This window comes from Vanellus vanellus, assembly GCF_965231255.1.
Source record: "Vanellus vanellus genome assembly, chromosome: 9".
Lineage (NCBI taxonomy): Eukaryota > Metazoa > Chordata > Aves > Charadriiformes > Charadriidae > Vanellus > Vanellus vanellus.
Genome location: NC_138914.1, coordinates 1343379 through 1365616, shown reverse-complemented (window position 1 = coordinate 1365616; position 22238 = coordinate 1343379). Strand labels below are relative to the sequence as shown.

At 44.8% G+C, this 22238-nt stretch overlaps 1 protein-coding gene across 1 annotated transcript in view; it reads right to left on the bottom strand.

Moving 5' to 3' along the window:
• Nucleotides 1-21621, bottom strand: part of PTPRG (protein tyrosine phosphatase receptor type G) — a gene marked incomplete at its 5' end in the record, with an annotated part of 415116 nt that extends 393495 nt beyond the window's left edge. Inside the window, one exon of the mRNA XM_082487722.1 lies at nt 21537-21621. Coding sequence (XP_082343848.1) covers nt 21537-21621 — 85 coding nt within the window. The remainder of the gene's footprint in view (nt 1-21536) is intronic.
• Between the last annotated feature and the right edge of the window lie 617 nt (nt 21622-22238).

Below are 22238 nucleotides of genomic sequence, written 5' to 3'. Positions count from 1 at the left end.
AGGCACTGACCTGCTCAGCTGTATGAGGAACCGCCCACGGCTTCCTGAAGGCCACGTCGGTTAACCACAGACAGCACACAACGGATCAACAAAATCTTGCAGAGTTAAATTCAGGTCAATATGGTATTGTCGTATTCATCAATGGAGAACTTTAAAAGCAACAGTCATTTGGAACAAAAAAAGGCCTCGTTTTTCTCCAGTGAAGCATCTCCACCATCTGTGAAACCCACAGTGAAAGACAAATACGGTTTATAAAGGACATTTTGGGAATAGAGCTTTTACACCGCAATTTCACACCAATCTTGCAAACCGCAAAGTCTGTCTACCAAAGATGCTCAAAGTCCGTCCATACAAACAGACCCTTTCAAGTAACTGATACAGCTCAGGCCAGAACTGTGTTTGCTGCCAGCGTTTCACACCTTAATCATTGTATGTTTAAACATACACAGCTACAAAATAAGTGTCAGTGTCCACGGACTACAAGCTTATAAACAAAGAAAAATGTTAAGTTTTAACAATTAATTAAAACAGTTCTCATTACCTCAATTTCCATCCGCAATTATAATCATTTCCCATTTAAAATATCTACCACATTTTATTCTTAATTAAAAACGACATCCTTGCAACGAAGTGCAATACAAATTAACAATTCAAATGTTATCTATGCAAATTTGTTAGTCCTTTGATTTTCCCCCCCTTTATGCAAAGTCATGTGTAGGTTTATTTTTATTAAGCTTGTATAACTTCACTCAACGTCTTCTCTCTTAACTGTATACATAATATTTCAATCCAAGGACGTAGAAGTAAGTTGTAAATGGTGCAGTTTCTTTTCAAGTCTCATACCATTAAGAATTGATACATATGTGAAGAGGTATCTTTCCTAAATTTTTTTTTTTTTAATTCTGTGCAATTTTAAGATTTGAAGACACTTCACACTTCCAATGGTTTTAACAACAGACATTTCTTCAGGCCCTGCTGTGCGAAGCCAATGGAGAAATTACTGCAGCACAATAAAAAGCCATCTTTAAATCAGCTTTGTCTACACCTAAAGTTCCAGTGACTCGACTCCTCAACATGACTCTCTGCCGTCAGCCCTCCCACGGGCATCTCTTATCCGATTTGGTTTTGCCTCCCTCCGCAGTGTTTTGAGCTTTAACCCCAGATTTAAAATTTCTCCCTGCTTCATCAGCCAAGAGCAGTCTCATCTCAGATTCTCTAGGCCAACAAACTCAACGCATAGTATTAATGCCTTAGAATAGAAACCCTTCGCCCCCAGGGTCTGTTAATTTCAAAGGAGTTCAGCAACAAAGTAGCACTAAAATGGTAACTTTTTCCCAAGTCTGCCTAGCAGAAAACTGAAGAGTTTAAAACCCATTGAATAGGAGATCGTCATTAGCATAATCTATTCATAATTACACACACATCCTACCAACACCGCTCACTGCCTTGCCCAAAGCTACTCTTCTGTCCCATTCCAGCAGGAAACACACATTCAGCGAAGGACCAGCTGAAACAGTGCCGCGCGCGCCCGATGCTCGGGGATTGTCTCGGCGAGGATCAGCCAGCTCCTGACAAGAGGATGCCTGCGACTGCTGCGTTCCGGCTTCCCTGCCAAAAGAGGGCATCCTGCAGCTGGGAAAAATTAAGGCGTCGTACAGTTGAGTTCTCTTCAGCTGTATGATAGCAAAAGGAGGTTATGCAGAGCAGCAATTAGCTGTGTATACTCAGTGAGGAAAGCAGGCAAAGGTGGCCAGCTGCTTCACGGGGAAGATCTGCGCAGAGATTATCATTACAGACCGGGAGGTGAATTTCTCAAGGTCCAGAGGGCAGTGCAATGGCTTTACACCGAGTATATACTTATGAGGCAATTAGATGCATCAACACGAGGCACAAGAAAAATGCAATAGATCAGAGGAAGATCTGCAGCTTCCCAAATTACAAGGACATATCTTGAAGTCAAATTACACAAACACAATTACGCAAATTACACTGTAACCTTCAAAGGAAGAGGTTTTCATTGTATTCCAAAAACCTCATTGTGTTTTATTAATAAATTCTGGCAAGACAAAGTTTGAAGTCATACATTCATTTCACTGGCTAGTTTAAAAACTCCTTTATTCAATGATCTTTTTCTGTCATAATCTCCTTATCTAATTTAAACAGAGTGCATTCTCTTGCTATGAGTGTAATTTTCATTTAAGTTGCTATAACTTGTGCACAAAGGAATATGTCAATTCAATTCACCAGCTAATACGTTCTTCTGTGCTATATGAGGCAAAAAGTAGACTATTTGCACATCCCAATATGAGGGTTGCTTTTTTTTTTTTTTTTTTTTTACTTTTTCTTACAAAAAGGCCAGATGGCATCAAGTCCCACATAGCACACCTGGGGAGAAGTCACAGGATGTTTTTACACAAATACTAACCCTTTCTTCTTCTGTCTTTCCCAACTTGCAAAGACCACTTGAGATTAAGGCAACCAGAAAGGTGTCTGAAGACAGTTCCCTGGTATTATCTTCTCCTTATCCCTCTCGCTCTTTTAGAAGCGAGCACGTATGAAGTCTCTCTCTCCCCCTCCAATTATGTCATTTGTCCTCTGCTAACTCTTATCCACATTAAAAAAAAAAAATCCTTCTATCCAACGTTGTAATTGGAGGAGCTTTAAATAGATAATTTAACCTTGGGAGGATGTTCATTTTCACTGAGCATCTCTCTCCAATCTATGAAACAGACAAACCCTTTCACCTGAGCATGCCGTTCTTTAATTGTGACAGCACTGTGAGATAATTCATTTCAAACAGTTGATCAACCCAGGGGGAGTATGAATGCCCAAATATTTAACAGACAATGAGGCCTTTTTAAATGAAAACTCAGGCTCGCAAAGACGGTTGTTGCATGATCAACAGCATACCAATACCATAACCCAGAGACAATTTATTTTACGCACCAAAAAGAATTGCTTTTTCATTAACTAGTCGTTAATTAGGGGATGTATCATTTTTGATCTCTCAGCCACTGCACATCAGTCCACCAGCTCCTAGCCTCTCTCAGAAGAGAGCTATCTGATCAAAGAAAAATGGAAAGACTACTGCTATTTGTCCTCTTTGAAAAATTCCACCAGCTCAGTATCAATACTGACTTCATGATTACGAAGCTCACGAGCGAACCAGATTTATCCTGAAGCCAACCTTACAGAAGCTCAAAGGGTGAAGGTGTAGCTGTTATGTCCTCTAGGTCAGAGAGACTCAGATAATGCTGAGGAAAGGCTTCTTTTTTTTCTGAAGTGTAGGGTGGTCTGATAGACAGGTGCATCCAAAAGGAATTCAAGCCATTAAAGGAAAAAAAAAAAAAAAAAAACCACAAACAATTTCTCTGGGAAACATACACCATCTCTTCCTCATTGTCAAGGTACTCATACTCAGCTCTGTCAGACATGAGGACCCTTAAGGATGTCTCCTAGTCGGATAAACAGTGTCCACACAGATACCACAGCGTCCTCACAAGCAGCTTGGATCCACTCAAACAGATCAACCCATTGCTGTGCAACAAACTCTTCTCCGCGTCTTCATTCCCAAGGAGAGAAATCAGCTAGGCTGATACCTGCAGGTGTAACTCCCAGGCCAAGAAGGCTTTCTGGCAGCCTACCATCACTGGTGGCATGGCAACGCACCAAGATTCTGAATTCCCCACCAGAAAGGTGCTCCTCTCTCACAAGATGCAAAGAGCTCCACAGTACCCTGGCTGCTCTCTCGCTCTTTGTCTCCGCAGGGATTAAAGCAGGAAGAAGTCTTGCCATTTGATACCTAAATTCAGCTGAGCCCAGCAAACTGGAGCACAGGAGTTCACCTCCTTTCCTGCAACAAGGAGAGAAGCCATCCTGGCTTCAGCACGCCGGCTCAGTCAGGCTTGACTGCATATGCCTGGGCATGCAACTGCTCGTCCTGGTGCAGCAAGTCTTGGAAGCACCATCAGTGACTTTGCCAGCACCCTGCTGAGCCAGAGTCTAGGAGGGAAAAAGCACAGCCACCTCCTCAGAGCTTCTCATCCAAACATACGTCTTCAGTTACCCAAGCTCCCACATTAACCAAACCAGAACCCTCAAGCCACAGTCACACAGTTGGGAGAACACAATGAGGAATCTCACAATGTTTCTCTGACCAAAACAACGTCACTGAATGCAAGGAAACAAGTGGATGCCTTCCTTCGTGGCTCCTTCCACTGCAATGTTTTGAGCATCATACACCATAGAGGAACATAAGGAGCCAGGACAGACTGTGTGCACGGGTATGTTGTGATGAACATGGTCCAAACCATTCAAGTTTAATTACATTTAAATTAATCTCAATCGGGAGTGACTTTGGTCTAAGGAGAACAAAGGAGTTCGGTTTGGCAGTCGCAGGTGCAATGTGTTCACACTGGCCTTCATTGCAAGGAAGACAGGGTATCAGATTCAGCTTTTCTGTAGCTGTCAGATCCAACTCCAGTAACAAAAGCTAGAGCAATTCAGCCTCGTTCAACATCCTGGAAGTGATGAAAATGCAGACTGTCATCTGAGAAGTGCTGGTTACACACAAGCCAACTCAAGAAGGTATTTTTAGCATGTTTGTCCAGCTTCGTCATTTCAAATATAGCCACGGCCCAGTCCATTGGTGCCCTTCTCAGGGATACTGGAACATCAGGAGACATTGAGGTCTTTAGGGGCAGCACACCCCATCGCTCTTAAAGTCCTATGTTTCTTCAAAGTAAGGTTCAAACCAGGACACTAGAAACTGTCAAGTTTAAGATTCTACAATACACAATCTCCTAGAAACAGCTGGTTTGGGTTTGGGCTCCCCCACCACCCACCTCGTCCTCAAAATTATCATCAGATCACTTTATTTTATGCCTTGGGCAAATCACCTATGGTCCGGTATATTATACCATGTCATTTCCTTATTTTGTCACTTGCAGAATTCTCATGTGTTGCACAGTGACAATTCTGAGCTTCACAAACACTCCTGGCATGGAACAGAAAACAGCTGAACTGGTGAAGAAGTGGCAAAGAAAAATATAGCTGAAGCTTATGTTAAGATACATGCTAAAATTAAACTGATTTTTAGAACACCAATATGTATTTTACACCGACTCTGTTGCCACTGTTTCTATTGCTTTTTCAGTCTTTTTCCTGAAACACTAAAGAAAATATATAGCGGGTAAAATGGAGCACAGGCTGGAAAAGGGAGCAATCTGACTGCAAACATGATGGTACAAATAGCTTGCTTCTTCACTGATTTTCCTTGTTGAAAAAAAAAAAAAAAAAGCGTCTATAGGCATTAGTGTTTGAAAACAAGCAGTCTCCAGACATTTCCCATCCATGACACAAACTGCCCAAACTGATGAAGCAACATGTACACAATAAAACATCAATGCCACTGTAGCTTTTCAGGGAAGAAACTGCAATGAAGTATCATTGTCCTCTATCAACATATCCTGTAGTAGATAGTTTTTTCTTCTCAACATTGCAATAAATCACTCACTAGTCAGATTTCATCTGACGTTTCACCAGCACACTCAGGGTGGAAATCTCCACTGAACTGAACAGGGAAGGTTTTTTCCAGACCAAAACGAATAGTCCTGTATAGCTAATTATCGATTACTACAGAATATAGCCTTTCTCCATACCACTTCAGTTCTGGTGCAAAATTAACAGGTGCTATCAGTTGTTACATGCATACATACATCTCCAGCTTCAAAGATTACAAAAAAGCATTAGCTAAAGACACTTCAGCCAAAGGAATCACAAGGCCATCTGACTTCACTGTCACCTGCCAAAGAAGTTTCCTACCCTATCAAGTAGCGTCATCTGCTCTTTAGACAAGACTATTCTTCCAAAAAATCTCATCTCGCAATTCTGTCTATAAGCGTGGATTCAGACACACATTATGAATCCCCAATGTGAAGCCACTTCTACTCTACTACTGCAACATCTGCTGAATATTCGTTCCACCTACTAACCACTTTACTGATGGAAGAAACATATTCAGGTATATAATTCCTAAGCTTAATTATTATTATGCCAGGTTTTAAATGCAGTCATAGTCATATATAAATATATTTATAGCAACTTGGATGCAAAATAGCACCTCAGAAGTGCTCAACAGACCAGACAGAGCAGAAGACTGATCCTAGAGCATCCTTACCAGTAAGGGTGAGACACAAAATATCTGAGAAACCAGGTCCCGATGTCCAGAAGACCACTCAGCAGCAAGAGGATGAACGACACAGCTAGCCTCAGCTTACGCATTCCCGCGCTGACGATTCCTGCCTGAAGCCCGCATAAGGCCTGGATAGCAAACATAAGGGGTAAACATAAGGGCCCAGCAACAGCGGAGAGGGATGGGGCAAAGAAAGGAGCCCCTAGCCCAAATGGGAGCATTCATGCAGATGAGCGGGAAAAACCTACAGCAAAGATGATACAATGCCCAGGAAGGCACTCTTGCTGGATTTTGGTTTTGCAGCAAGGAGAACGGCTCAGGAACCCACACAGCAGATCACCAGAATAATCACAAAGGCCAGCAACCATTGGAACACTTCATCAGCAGAAGACAGCCAAGACGAAAGAGCAAAGGAATGGCAAAGCAGCTTTTTAAAGGTATTGATAGTTCTGAATAATAGACATTTCTTCAGCCTAAGCTCTTTCTGAGAGATGCTGCAAATATTATCATAGAATCATAGAATTGTTAGAGTTGGAAGGGACCTTTAAAAATCATCTCGTTTCAACCCCCCTGCCCTGGGCAGGGACACCTCCCCCCAGCCCAGGTTGCTCCAAGCCCCATCCAACCTGTCCTGGAACACCTCCAGGGATGGGGCAGCCACAGCTTTCCTGGGCAACCTGTGCCAGTGTCTCACCACCCTCACAGTGAAGAATTTCTTGCTAATATCTAATCTAAATCTATCCTCTTTCAGTTTAAAACTGTTACCCCTTGTCTCATCACTACACTCCCTGATAAAGAGTCCCTCCCCAGCTTTCCTCTAGGCCCCCTTTAGGTACTGGAAGACTGCTATAAGGTCTCCCTAGAGCCTTCTCTTCTCCAGGCTGAACAACCCCAACTCTCTCAGCTTATCTTCATAGGCAAGGTGCTCCAGCCTTCTGATTGTCTTCGTGGCCTCCTCTGGACCTGCTCCAACAGGTCCGTGTCTTTCTTATGTTGGGGACACCAGAGCTGGACGCAGTACGCCAGGTGGGATGTCATGAGACTGACTGGCCTGTAGCTCCCAAGGTCTTCCTTTCTCCCCTTTTTAAAAATGGGGGTTATGTTTCCCCTTTTTCAGTCAGCAGAAACTCCACTGGACTGCCACAACTTCTCAAATATAATGGATAGTGTCTTCGCAACGTCATCTGCCAGTTCCCTCAGGACCTGCAGGTGAATCTCACATGGACTTGTGCACCTTCAGGTTCCTTAGGTGATCTCAAACCTTGTCTTCTCCTACAGTGGGCAGTTCCTCATTCTCCCAGTCTCTGCCTTTGCCTTCTGCAACGTGGGTAGAACAGCTAGAGCACTTGGTGGTGAAGACCAAGGCAAAAAAAGTCATTGAGCACCTCAGCCTTGTCCATGTCCCAGGTGATCAGGTCTCCCATTTCCTTCTGGAGAGGGCCCACATTTTCCCTAGTCTTCCTTTTATCACTGACATACCTATAGAAGCTTTTCTTGTTGCCTTTGATGTCCCTGGCCAGATTTAATTCTATCAGGGCTTTAGCTTTTCTTATTTAAGACACTATCAGTGTATTATCCTTACAGTCCAGCTTAAAGATCTCTGCAGTTTTGGGTTCTGTTTGGTTGGGGTTTGTTTGGTTTATTTTTTTTTTTTTTTTTTATATATCCAAACCCACAGCATTAGCTCCTTCACAACCAGCTTGGCATCCCTGAAGTGTCATCCTGGAGGGTAGGACAACGTAGTGACATGATAAAAATGCAAAGAGTAAGCAGATCTCTCATATAGCAGGTGTGTGAGGACAGAAAGGGCTTAAGCAGCAAAACAAATCGAGCTTTCTCCACTTTACTTGCAAGCACGAGAGCGAGGAGAAGGGTCCAATTTTTGTTGATGCTGCCTGTATCAATCACAGCAGAAGTCACTGAAAGGCACCAAGGGAAGCACTGAACAATTCATCAGCTTTCCAGGGCAGACAGGACAGTGTTACTGGCTTTGATCCTTTATTTTGCACAGTGTTGTATGGCCCAGACTGTCAGTGATAACAGAAGTGGTGTCCACCAAAATGATGTATTTTATTTCCAGCTCATCAAAAAAGAATAGTCTCAGTAAGGCCCGTGTGCTTCAACATACTTCCAAGGAACGCAACCAAATGCAGCAAACTCCGGGATGGCCTCTATTTCACAAACAGAAGCAAAAAGGCAAATCAAACTGTAAGCCCTGTCTCATACGGTGTAGGCAGTTTAGAAACATCTGGTTTTGCAAAGAAAGAGAGCACTGCTTTATTACAGTGGGTGCTCATAGTCTCAGTTCAACAGAAAGCACAACTGTCAGGTAAATTAAAAACTGAAGATCAGAACAGAATTATTTAGCAAGTAAACTTGTTACTAATAGAGTGCAAATGAGACAAGCTAGAGTTGTTACCCATTGACAGCATGCATCTTACAAGCCTCATCTGGCTCTGCAGATGCAGTCTGCACCCAAAATTCTTGATGATGTCTCCCAAATACAGGAGCAAATAGGGGAATGTAATCTCAAACTACAGAAATGAAGAGTCATTGATCAAGATAGCAATCAAAACTGCAAAGCGTGAAGGTGTAATCAAGACCACTGCAAAGCTGTAAGACTCCTCAGATCCAATGAAAAAAAAAGTTAATTTTCTTCCTAAGTTGGTTTTCACCTTGAAAGCTAATTGCTGAAAGAGAAAAGGTCATGCTGCTTAATAACATGAAATACAGAAAGCAGTACACGCAGATAGTGTTTGACATGAGGTATTAATTACCTTTTTGACAGGGAATCTGAGCTGTAATGTATTACTCCTTGTATTGAACTATGGCTTGGGATTCACTTACGATAGGTGTCACTAGCATGTGGACAAGCCACTCTTACCTTATTTTCCTGGAACACTGCGTGTGCTCATACATTTCTAAACACAGCTGGCTTCTTGGCACATAAACATAAATTCCTACGTGGTTTTAAGTGATTAGTTAAAAAGAAATGGTTTGCTGTTTTGGTATCAAATTCAAGCAATTCACACACAACCCTTACGTTGTCTTCAAGGATGAAGGAAATGTGTGCTTCATCAGTGTCATCTAGTTATTAATTATGTTTTGTTCCTACAAAACACTGCTTTAGCAGTTTACTTAAGGGAAGAGACTCTTGCTTTGATTACCAGGGTAGCCAGATCCGCCTCTTTTTGCCCTTGGTTTGCCCTCTTCCTTGACTCATTAACATAAATGAATCAAAGCAAGTGGAAGCAAAAGAAAAGGTGAGAGAAGTCTGAACCCAAGAGATTAAAGTAACAGGTAGCTCATAATACTCAGGATCTTCAAAGGAAAGTTAAACACAAACACAAAATGAGATTTAGACCATCCAAAAGGTTCCTCCATTCGGAATTAAGAATTCCAAGAATTCTTAAACATTTCTGAAATTACGAGAAGCACTGGGCAAGATCACAGCAACCCAGAGAACCCACCTGAGAAAGATATTGGCATTCACTTTTCCAGGGACTAAAGTTTCACCTTGCACAATTTAAAACAAGATGCAGAAGAATATAAATGCTCATATAGACACTGGCCCAATATCGTTAGATGCCAAACTTCACCCAGAAGAGGTAGAGCAAAGACTTTACCAAAAAGCTTCCATGCAAGGGCCGGGTTCTCCACTACAGCATATGGTCTACCCTTTGTGGAAATGCTGCTTCTGAAGATACAAACTAATCCTTCCAACTGGATACCTACATCAGTGCAGGAAGCCTTGCAGTGAAAACTGAACCCTTCATATACTTCGTGAAGACAGACAACCATTACACAGCAACGTGTCCATCTCTGTCCAGTTGGGCAGCCTGCACTGCAAACTGAAGAGGATCGTTTCCTGCACCCTGTGATCAACTCGCCAGAGCAGCAACACATCCTATTTTGGATACTTCATCACAGCATTACCTTCAGATATTTACTCTAATATGATGTTATGGCTCACCGTTGCCTTATCTGGGAAGTACCAGCATTGCTTCAGTCTGAATTCCGTGTTGAATTTGACCCAGGTTAATTGTAATTGCTGGCAATCTGCTGGCTGTGAGGTAAAAGCCAGCTGACATCATGACAAGAGCTTCTTACACGAATTGGTGTGATGCAGATATATCCAAGCCAAGGACTGAAAGCACAGAGACCCAGACTCTGCTTTTTCCGCTGGAAGTCATCCCTGCAGAACATTGCCCAAACGTGCCAGGGGAAGCCCGTGCTACCCTGCCAGCGCAGGGCTCCTGGGTCAACAGCATTCACCACAGCCCCCAAGCATATGCTTCCCCTCAAGATGTTTTTAAACTACTTTTAACTGCCAAGTATTCTTTACTGCATTTATTTCTCAGTGATGATTTAAAAGAAATGTTTATTTTTAAATTGTATTTGACATTTTGTTACGTACCTTGGAAAATGAACTCATTCCTACATATGCAAAAATTAGGCATTAATAATAAATTATCTTGATGAAAAGAACCACGTAACTTAGTTGAACATACAGAGGTTTACAAAAAAAAAAAAAAAGCCTGCTCTAGTAGTTAAAAAACAAACGAAATTGCTTCTTATTGATTTTAATTTAGGTTGAAACACTAGCTGTCTCTCCAACAAAGCCAGAAATGGAAACGGCTATAAATGAGTACAAGATGTGATAAGATAGACAGATTCTTAAGTAATCTAGTATAGAGATGACCTCCAGTTTAGACAGTAGTTAAAATATGATATCATATGTATGGATCAATAAGTAAGTTGGCATTTCTCTCAGCTCCAAAAGCTGGAAAGCTACACGGGGTTTTTTTTTCCCCCCCTGTTACTCTAAAATGTTGTCCAATTAAGCTATACTGGTTGGGGTTTTTTTTCTCTTACAGATCCTCTAGTTTCTAATTTACAAATAAAATCAAGAGAAGCAATTAAATGTTAAGTACTATCAGCATGTTTCCCCAAGTGATGCACATGTGCAACAGAATAGAAGTAGTCCAATCTTGATACAGAAGGCCAGGTTACAAATTGAAATACATTTGTGCTACCATTACTTGCAGGCTTCACGCTCTAGCAAGTAATAACATTGGGCACCGCGCTCCCCTCCCGCGCTTAGCAGAGGCTCTTTGACCACGAGTCAGTCTCTCATCAGCTGCAGCAGCCGCAGATACGCTTTACTCCTCCAGGAGAGGCACAGACGCAGAGCAGGGGCAAGCGGGGGCTTAGGGGGCACAGCATGAGCATCTGCAGCACAGAACGACGCTGGAAGGGACTTCTGGTGATGGCCATCAAGTCCATCACTTTAAAGGCTAGTTAAAGCCTTCCTGGCAGTGCGCCTGGGCACTCCTCCCGGCTTTCTGGGCAGCACGCACTGCCAGGGCCTGCCTGCCTCCTACTGCGCTCCGTCCTCCCCAAGCCCACGAGGATTATCAGTATTGATCAGGTTTATGGTCCTTTCAGCATGCCGGAACTTGATCCAATATGAGCTGATTGGTATGGATCAGGTCTCCTCAGTGTTTTTTGACGAAGGCTCTCACATTTGGAAGGTTGGATCCCCTCTCTAGTCATAAGGATCTCTACCTTCTCATCTACCTTCACAGGCACCAGCCTCTACCCAGACAGGATAATATTAGCTGGGGGAGAAGGAATTGTTTTGCCCCAGTTGTTGCATGGTGCAAGCTTGCCCAAAACAAACACCGCCAAGGTGGAAAGCTAAAAGCATCCCAGGGAGGCCACCCTGATGGAAACAGGGCCACAGTAACAGAGCAGATCTTCTAAATTCTTGCCACTAGCTCAATATCCAGTCCCCTCACCTGCATCCAGCAGCAGAAGAAAATGAGGACACTGCAAGAAACACTTTCTACCAAAACCAGCAGCATGAGTAACGGTAACGGGGTGAGGGAACGGATGGGGAAAATACACATCCCTAAGAAATCTATTGCTTCCGTGGGGTTACATCCAAATCATAATCCCCACCCCAGGTTTCCGACAAAGCTCAACTGTTTGCCTCGCGTGACTTCGAGCCACATCAGTGTTACGGCACAAGGGTGGTAACGGTGACCAGAAGGTCACAGTCATTTGCTGGAGCTGGGTGAAGCTTTCCGTTTACAATGCCTAACAGAAGCCAAACCCTAAGATACCCTTTTCAGATAACTGCCCAACAGGCACCTGGACTATTACAGGACGCACTGACTGCTACTCCTTTAAAAACTGTTGGGCTACACAAGGAAACAAAACCAGAACAAAAGATGCATCTAAGACACTAAGACTGCAGCAGACTTAAGTCAAAGAGGCCTAACTTCCTTTCTGTTGCTAAAACTGTCGTTCTAGCTGTATTCACATCCTGTGAAGAAAGGAGATCCATTCAAAGAGTTTATTTTACTAAAGTTGTAAACCCCAAGAAAGAGCGATCCAGGCCACATCCACAGAACAGCAGGCTATTTTGTTCAGCACTGACTCCAGTAACGATCTAGAAGTCATAGCAGGCAAACAATCAACGTGAGCTTTCTTGCTGTGGCAGAAAAATAGGCCACTGAAAATCCTTGGACAAACAGAAGGGGCAATAGCATCGTGCATATAGGACATGAATAAGACCAGCGTTCAGTTCTGGTGCGCACCTTTCTAAAAATAAGTTGAAAATAAAATTGGAGAAAAGGCAAAAAAAGATTGCTACAAAAACTACTCAAGGACTGGTTAAAATCCCACAGCAAAAGGCTTGTGGAGTTATGTCACTGAGTTAATCGGGACATCATGACATGGTTTCATTGTAATGTGCAAGTATTTTCATGGTAACAAAGTATCACAGAGCTCTTTAACAACTATCTTGTATCTTTCCGTTTCTCTACTTGTTTAAGTGGCTGTCGATTTGCAGTTTGGGCTTTGCAGCTGCAGTGAGTAATACAAACAACCGCGTTTGTTGGTTTATTTGTTTTTGTAACTCTTTATTCAAGGAAAAGAAGTTGGGTATCACTTCAAAATGGGCACCAAACAAATAACCGATTTTAAAAAGACCTGACAGCTGTTGACAGAAAACCTCAAATTCCTTTGCAACAGCCACAGCTTCGGTCAAAAAAACTAGGTACAACCCAACAGGCCAATTCCAAGGACTGATACACGTGACAAGCATCCCTCCAGAAAGCCAGAATTTTAATGGAAGCACTGGACACCTCTGCTTCACAGCAAGCAGAAACATACAAAGAAGCGGGTTTGCATTTCACCACACAGTAAAAGAAAAACCCTCCAAGAAGCATAAAGACAGTATCAAAAGTGTGCACCTTTGACACAAAGCCAGCCTACAGAAATATCGAAGAGAACACGCACAGTCTTTTTTCAGAATAATGTCACGATGAGGGTTACGGTGCAAATCCTCACCTGGTGAAAGCTGCCACAGCAACCGTAGCATCAATCGTGCTATCACAATTTGCAGCAGCTGAGGACCTGCCATTATGCCAAGATAAAACATTATAAACTTGCACATTTTGCACCCCAGGTTTACAGAGATAACAGTGAATTAATTCACAGTAAACAAAAGAGAATCGCTTTACAATGCATAAACAATGTAGTAAGAAACATTTTTAAAAGTCACAGCTTCTGAAACTGCTGTCACTGAGCCCATACTTTTAACACTTACTTAAATAGCTAAAACTGCATAAAGGTGTTGCTTTGGAACACAAACAGTTATACAGAAGCCATACAATCTGATGCAAAACCCTTGGGCAAAGAAGAAAGGAAAAATAAACAACTAATTTTAGAACCTGAACACTCCATTAGCAATTCTCACCAATTAAAATATGATGCAACTGCTGTCAACAGGCAAATTTTAGTTGTATTTTAAGCATGGATTTAAATACAAACTACACAAGCTACTGCACTATAAGAATAATAAGTGAACTAGTTACAAGTAGTGTGGAGGCCAACAAGAACTAGTTGGCTGATTCTCTCTGCCTACCTACTACACGGATGCAACATTTAAGAGATTCCTGCTGCACAAATGCTCATTTCTACTTTGACTGCAGTAAATCTATACCATAATCTCCAAAAGTCTGAAAGCACCTTAGGAATCAAAATACCAGTGAAAGTCTATCAGAAATTTAATCCCTAAACTCAGTTGTGATAGCAATGTAGATCTGCACTTAATTATTTGAAAGCTACTAGTTATCTTTACTGTCTCAGCTCGGCATTTCCAGGGGATAAGGACAGAGGGACACAACAGTCTCATGCTGAGGCCCACGAAACTGAGGCTTATATAAACAGACATCCATTAAAAAACAAACAACAACAACAAAAAACCCCACTAAACTTGCTTTAAAAAACTCTTAGCCAAGACTTATTTACTTTGAGATGTGTATCACTAAACTTCACTACCTCCTAAGATATAAAATGAGTTATTTCAAAATCCAGAAGGGAAGAAGGAAAAAAAAATAAAAAAAAGGAAAAAAGATATTTAACAGGATAGCATTTCCAAGCACAAACCGACACAAAGGCGGGCACTGGTCCTCAGTGGTGCAGGCATTACTTCATGGACATCCTTGTTTTAAAGACATGGAATGAGGTCCAACAAAAGTAACTTGCTTGCTTTTTAGGACCAGCAAGGGTCAGGACAAAACTGTTTCTGTTTACCTCTGCAACAGAAAAACATCTTATCCCATACATTAGCACAAGTGATTTTCCCTTCAAACCCTGCTTATTCAGTGCTCACCACTTGTGACAGTGCAGTCCTCTTCTACCCTGGGACAACTAACACTGCTTTTCAACCAGCCTGACCAACTGACCACAGAACTCCAGGTCTAAGACTTCAGACTGCTAAAAAACAATAATCCAAATCGTAGAAGCTTTTATAGGAATAAGGAAAGGGCAAGACACCGGGCATTGATTAAAGCAAGTATTATAGCATTTTTTATGTCTCTTACACGCCTCCTGCAAGGACAGAAGATGGAAAGAGTGAAGCATGGGAAAACTGAACAACTGTCCACTTTGCCTGCAAGGAGTTACCAGATAGCTTTCCTTTACTGTCAGCAGAATAAACTGATTCCCAACAGAACTTTAACAGCACTCTGTCAAGACAGGCACATTTTATTTCAAAAAAAGGGAACAAAACAGCTGCCATAAGACCAAATAATATCCCACATTTCGCTCCTAAATACCAATGCCGCTCTTCAGGGCTCAAGGTCTCATTCATTACATATCTGCAAGCAGAGAAAAGGATTTTTCAAAGCAGCTTTCCTAAGCTAAGCATCCAAGTCTCAAAACACCTAGGTTTTCTTTAGAAAGGCCTCCATGCTACGAATGCAAAGTCCCTCAAAGCAGGCACTGGCACAGGATAAACATATTCAGGCATCACTGCAGCATTTATGCATAGAAAAACTGCAACACCCACGTCAATCGAGATTTTATGTGTCAGTCCTGCTGGCAGGTGCGCTCTGCGGTCAAGTTTTAAGTTCTAGAAAATGGTTCATCATTATTCAAATTACTTGATAATTAAGAACGCCAGTACTTCAACTCCCAAGCAAACTTAAAGATGCATAATAAAACCACATTAAAAAAAAAAAAGGCCATGTAGTAATTGATTTTACTTTAACTGTAGTTCGCTTGAAGACTAATTCAAATTGCCATAAGTTGAGCCCATTCGGTGTAATAAAAATATATCTTACAGTGATTGCACAAACTTCTTAGTTTCTGCACTGCCCTGTGTCCTCCCTCCTCCTCCAGTCAGCTGGGGAGTTTACTCACCACCACTGTTTCCTTCAGCTTCCCATTAATACTGCGAGCAATCAGAGGAAAGGAGAAATGAAACAAGAAGAGCAATACCCATGGAGTACCGCAGTGGCTTCACTGCTGTGCCAGCAATCTGCACCCTCATTCATCTGTTCACTTCCAGGGTGGGAAGAGCCTTTGCTTAAGCTACAAATATGTGACAGCTCATGACTTAACCCAGGAATCCACCATGTCCTGGCAGCCGTGCCTCAACCAGACACCGTTCATTGAAAGACAAGCATTTGAAGACATGACCAGTGTAGCCCTGATGCATCTAAGAGTACGCCTGTCCTCACTGATGTGGGGCAAGCTCACTTTGGAGACCTGGACTACATGTTAGCAGCATTAAAACAAAGAAGCCAGTTTGACTTTCCCCGAGGCAAGTAATGTGGATGGATTTCTGTAGCCTGCAACATGGATAACATGATCATCAGCACTACCACAAGATATCGAGTAATGGAAAACTTAACAGCAACCAAGGATCATTTTTCTGTGATTTTTTTTTTCTTCAAAAGGTTTATTTACACACAAACATAAAAACTAGCTGCTTTCATCAAAAGTTATTCTCTAGTTGGGCATCTCCAGTTGGCCACACTCCAGGTTCTTCCACTTAGTATGAAAGTGTGCGGTAATTTACACCTTCCTTCTCTGCTTTGCTTCCAACCCCTGCGTGTCTCTACAAAGCTCATCCAGGCTATCCCTGGGAGTAACTCTGGCAATCAACGAAGTCACATTCCTGTCAACCCATGCAAGTGCAGGTCCACAATTTTCACTTGGAAGAAACATTGACAGGAGTTTATCTCATAAAGAAAGGAAAAATTTGTAAAGATATTCAGGCACCTAAAGCAGCAAGCAGTCCCCAGAAGGGATATATAAAACCATAAATTAACCCATTTGGTGCATATCTGCAACCTCACATGATTCCACATCTTTTAACAACACTTGTCTCTACCGATGAGATTCCACTTCCTAATATACTTAAAAATCGTTGCTTAGAATTAAACTTTAAGTAGCGTGGCATGTAAATATAAGTAATTACAGTTTCGTCAACACACAGGAACAACCCTGATCTTTAAAAACGGGAGCACAGAAACTTAGGCAAACAGATTTAGTCTCATTTTTTCATAATTTCTCAGATTAAAATTATATATTAGCTAAAGTACAGTGTTATTACTATACCCTTAGGCTTCAGAGCACATCATACCACATGTTCATTTGGCTGCTAAAAAGCAGCAACCAGATGATTAGCATTTTTTCCATGGACAGTTGAGATTAATAGTTTGAAGTCATTTCTTTAATTTAACCATGAAACTTGAACATTGAAATTAGAGTTAACATTAATAACATCTTATTTCAGAAAACTCTAAGTATGTTAGTCCTCGAGCACTGATCGTAAGATGGATAGAGTCCTCACTGTTATCCGTCTTCTCTGTAATTGGAAACAAACCCCAACTATTAAATTCACACAACTTGATAATAGTACAGCTTTAACTGAGTGCATATACATAACTTCAGACAACGCTTGTCCCCGCAAAAACTGAGAAACTGGGAGTGAAACCATCACCCTACTTAAATCGACAGGTGTTCCTCGGTGATTTTTATTGTGCCGAGCAGGACCAATTTGTTCAGCAGAGATGCCCAGCGCAGATGCGGGAGGGAGAGGTGAACGACATGACATCTCCGTGCTAGACTCACAGACATTTCTCACTGCTCTGACCAAGACGTCCATTTTCCGAACAGGATCACAACCCCTTTCATCCCCATTTCCCCGACAAAAGGAGAGAAGGTAGGAAATGAGAGAGTGGTAGCAGAAATCCTGACTCAGGCACACAGGCAAAAATCCTCCTCACTCTTCCAAGCAGAGCAATGTTCCCAACCTGAATACGGACTTTGGAGACATCGCAAACACCCCAATATGACTGCAGGAATTCCAGTTACCCTCAAATTGTGTTCCTTTCTTTTTTGAGTATACTGATATCCCTTCCTTCTGTGATGCCCCCTTCTTCCCTCCCCAACTCAGGAAGCCTTTGACTCTGGCTGCTATGCAGACAGCTGCTGGGACTACTTGAAGATGTTTGAAAGCTCTTGCGTCCAGGCTCTGGTAACCACGAATCAGCTCCCGCAAGCCTGCTAACGGATCGCAAAGCTCTCCCTTGAGTTTTCCCCCCAGAAGCGTACCAGCAAGCTCAGCTCTTATAACCTGGGAAGGCTCATTTGACATTCTTTATCTGCAAGGACTCCATTAGCAACTTCCCGTAACATATAGCATATTTTTAAAAGGCACTGAAAAGAAGGGATAATTAAAATGTAAGAAGTGTCATCTTCATAAAAGCCACAGGACTAAATAAAGTCTTGGAGGGCCCTCTCCTGTACATTCCGTATTTCTCGATGTGCACAACGCACCTTCCCCTGTAAAATCTTTACTAAACGAAGTCAGTCTTCTCTGTACCTTTAAAAATATCTGAAGTAGCATTTGATTAGTTCGTAGTGAAAAGCTCCTAGTATATTTTTCCTCCAAGCAAAGGACAGTTACATGCAAAATTAACTCTCAATTCAGAGCTACGAAGACTCAAAATCCAAAACCCACTTACAGGCAGTTACCAGGTCAGCAACAATTTGATCCATTACCAAAGAGCTAATCTAGACTCAAGAAAATGACTTTAATTTATCCATCTAGCCTAAGAGAATGCTAACAATTGTGACTCCTTAGATGACAGGATTGTCACAGCAACAGCTAAAAGCTGCACAAATGTGTACTTTTTCCTTTATAAAAAAATATTTATCCTCTCTTGGCTGAGAAACTACATAGTAAGGATATCACAGTAATGTTAATATTTATGTCTTACTGATTTTTGGTACTGTGAATTTAGATTAATGAGCAAACAGACCCCATGGAAACAACCTCTCTTACCTTGTCTCAGTTTGATTTATTAAGCAATGCAATTACCAGTGACAAGCCCACAGAGAAATGCACTAAACTTAACACTTCAGAAAGAGCAAAACCTTACCCACATATTTTTTTGTGCAAGAATGACTCCTTCCTCTGATTGCAACCAAAGGAACAGCAACAAAAATACCAACTTAAACAGTGAAAAATCTATTACAATCCTCCTAACAAAGGAATACTGCAAAGACTTATTTTCTACACGGTTCATTTATTGCTGCTGAACAAAGAAAAAAAAAAAGCCTTTATGTTTCTTCACAAAGTAAAGTGATTTGCAGGGGAGAAAGTAAATAGTGACCTCTCTTTCATTTAAAGAGAGCTAGATACGAAACAGAGGGAAGACAGACGCTTGTAAATTAACACAGAAAATAACAAATACCTTAATTCTCTAATCGTCTCTAGAAAATGCTATAAAAAGGTACTGAAACATTTGCGGTAGATACTAAACAGTTAATATCTGGCCGGGATTCCCCGCCAACACAAATTCCGATGATTTGCCATTGGATGTTGTCAGCACCAATGTCCTGTTACAGTCCACTGAGATCCTCCCTGCAGCTTTCCTGCCTCGGGCATCTCTGATGTACCGGATCAGAGTCTGGAGCATCCCTGGTTATCACCATGTTTCACTTACCACCCCCTCGCTCGCACGCACGCACACCAGGTATTACTGCTTTTCAGAAGAAGGCATAAAAGAGTACACCAGTCACTGAGGGCTAACATGGGAGCTCTGTACGAAAACGAAACGCCTGAAAGCCCTGCTGGAAAACAGTTTGCTTTCCAAGCAAACCTTTAGCAATGAACGGCCCTGAAACATTCCTAAGTATTACACAGCCGTTCTATGACTTCTAACCTTAAAGGCTTTACCTACGCACAGCGAATGTCCATAGCCCTACTACTCTTGGCTCGCATTCATCTTTATATTCAAGCCAGAATGCAAATATTAGCTGCTTCAAACATCACCCATCTAAATCGGCACGTCGTACAATACTGTCGTATTAAAGCCACATCACAGCTTGTTTTCCCGAAGCGTTCCTGGAGCCTGCCTTCTAGATGTAATTACTGTACAATATATATCAGAACCAGAGAGAAAGGCTTCACTCTGAGGGCTGAAATTGAGAAGAAATCAATACAAAGAAGATAAATGTTTCTTCAAGAGCTGCAGAGGTATTAACCCTCTCTCCAACTTATTTTCTTTCTGCTTCAAACCATTTTACCATGTGAGAAGCTGCTGGAAGGACTGGTCTATGGGAAGGAGTGGTCTATGTGCTTATCGCTGTGTTCAGGGCTAGAAAAAAAGTGTATTTTATGAAAAAAAAGAAAATAAAAAAAGAAGTAGAAGTGGAAGTTCCTACACAAAGCTTCCAGAATTCAATTCTTTCTTTTCGCACTTGCACACCTGGACGCAGCGCCCGGCCCGGGGCTGCATGGGGAGCCCACAGAAGGGAGAGAAGTCGCCGCGGGGGGGGGGGGCGTCTCGCCCTGCGCCCATCACCCCCACCCCCACCCCACGCGGGTCACACCCCACCGCGGACCCACCACCGCCAGGAGCGCGGAGAAGCCCGGGGAAAAGTAAACAAATAAACCACTTTGGGGGCTGCTAAGGCGTTTTCAGGACGATCCCTCCAGCCGCAGAAGGAGGGGCACACACACGGCGCGGTAACAGCAGCCCGCGATGCTCCGCAGGGGCCGCGCGCGGGCCGGGCCCGCGCCGCGCGCAGGCGGAGGGGAGCGCGCGGCCCCGCGGGGGCGCCGGCGGCGCAACAGCGCCCCTGGCGGGCGGGCGGGGACACGGCGGAGGCAGCCGGAGCCCCGCGCGGGCGCTGCGAGTTCCCCCGGGCCGGGGGCGCTCCCCGAGGGGACACACACACACGATCCCACCGCGGGGCGAGCGCCCACCCGGCCCCGTTACGCGCGGCCCCTGCGTTTCGGGGGGGGGGGGGGAGGGGGCGGCGAGGAGGGATGGACAGAAGCAAGCCACGGGGTGCGAAAAGGGGGGTTGAATGAACAGTGCCCCCCACCCGCGTAACCCCTCTCCCGCGGGTGGGGGGGTCGTTGCATAGAGCCCGGCCCGGGTGCGGAGCGGGCGCGCAGCCCCGCGCCTCCCCCCCCTCCCCGCCCCGCCAAGGTCAGCGCGCCGGCACGGCGAGATACCCACGGCGGACACGAGCCGGGTGGGGAGCGGAGAGACCCGCGCACCGCTAAGTTCTTGGCGGGGGACGGGAGGTTGCGGCCAGGGACGGGAGCACGGAGTCACGCTCCCTTCGGGGCGGCGGGCGGGAGTCCCGCAGCACAAAGGGAGCCCCCCACCCCCCCCGGCCGCCCCGCGAAAGAAGAGCAGCCCTCACGGACCCCCTCCGCCCGCCCCATGCCGTCGGGGGCTGCAATGCACCGGGGAGAGGGGACTCCGCGCCGGCAGCGCGCAGCCGAGCCCACGCACCGCGCTCCCGGCCCCACTCGCGGGCAACGCTGCCCGCAGCCGGGAGGGTGATGCGGGGCTGGGGGAAACCCAACGTTGGGGCCACCCGTGCAAAGGAACCCCCGCGATCCCTGGCGTATCCTCCGCGCTCGCGGGGTGCCCCGCCGGGACCCCACGGGGGTCGCGGAGGCACCGGGAACCCCCCGCCACCACCACTACCGCCGCCCGCCGGGCTCACTCACCGGGGAAGCACACCACATCATGGAGCACGGAGCTGGTGATTTTCAAGAAAAAGATCCACCAACACGGTTGCAGTAGCCTCCGCATGTCCAAAGCCGCACATCGAAAGGGGAGAGGGGTTAAAATAATTAACACGGGGGGGGGGGGGGGAAGGGGGGAGGGGGGAAGGTAAGAAGAAAAAAAAAAAAACACCCAAACTTGTTGAAAATAAGTTTTCTTCCCGCACCGCTCTTCCTGCGGGAGAAAGCGGGGGGCTCCCGCTCGCCTCCTCAGCGGGGAGGAGGGGGGGGAACGACCCGAGCCCCCCGCACGGCGGGGCAGGGGGACGCAGGAGCCGGCGGGGCGCGGGAACCCCCCGCGCGGCGGGGGCGCGGCGGGGCGCGGAGCGGCGCGGCTCAGGCGGGCGGCGGGGCGGGCGGCATGCCGCGGACGGGGCGCTCAGAGCCGCCTCCGCGCACGGGCGGGCGGGCGGCGGTCAGCCGGGGCCCCGGCGCGCTCCATCCTGCCGTACAGGAAGTGGCGGGCGAGCCCGGATCCTGGCGGAGACTTTAAAGCGGGGCGAGGGAGAGGAGGGAGCGAGAGAGAGAGAGGAGGGAGCGCGGCGCGGCGGCGAGGCGAAGCGGCGGCGCGCCGGGCGCCCCGGAGGCGCGCCCCCGCCGCCCTTAAAGCGGCCGCGGCGGCGGGGCGGGGGCGCGCGCGCGTGT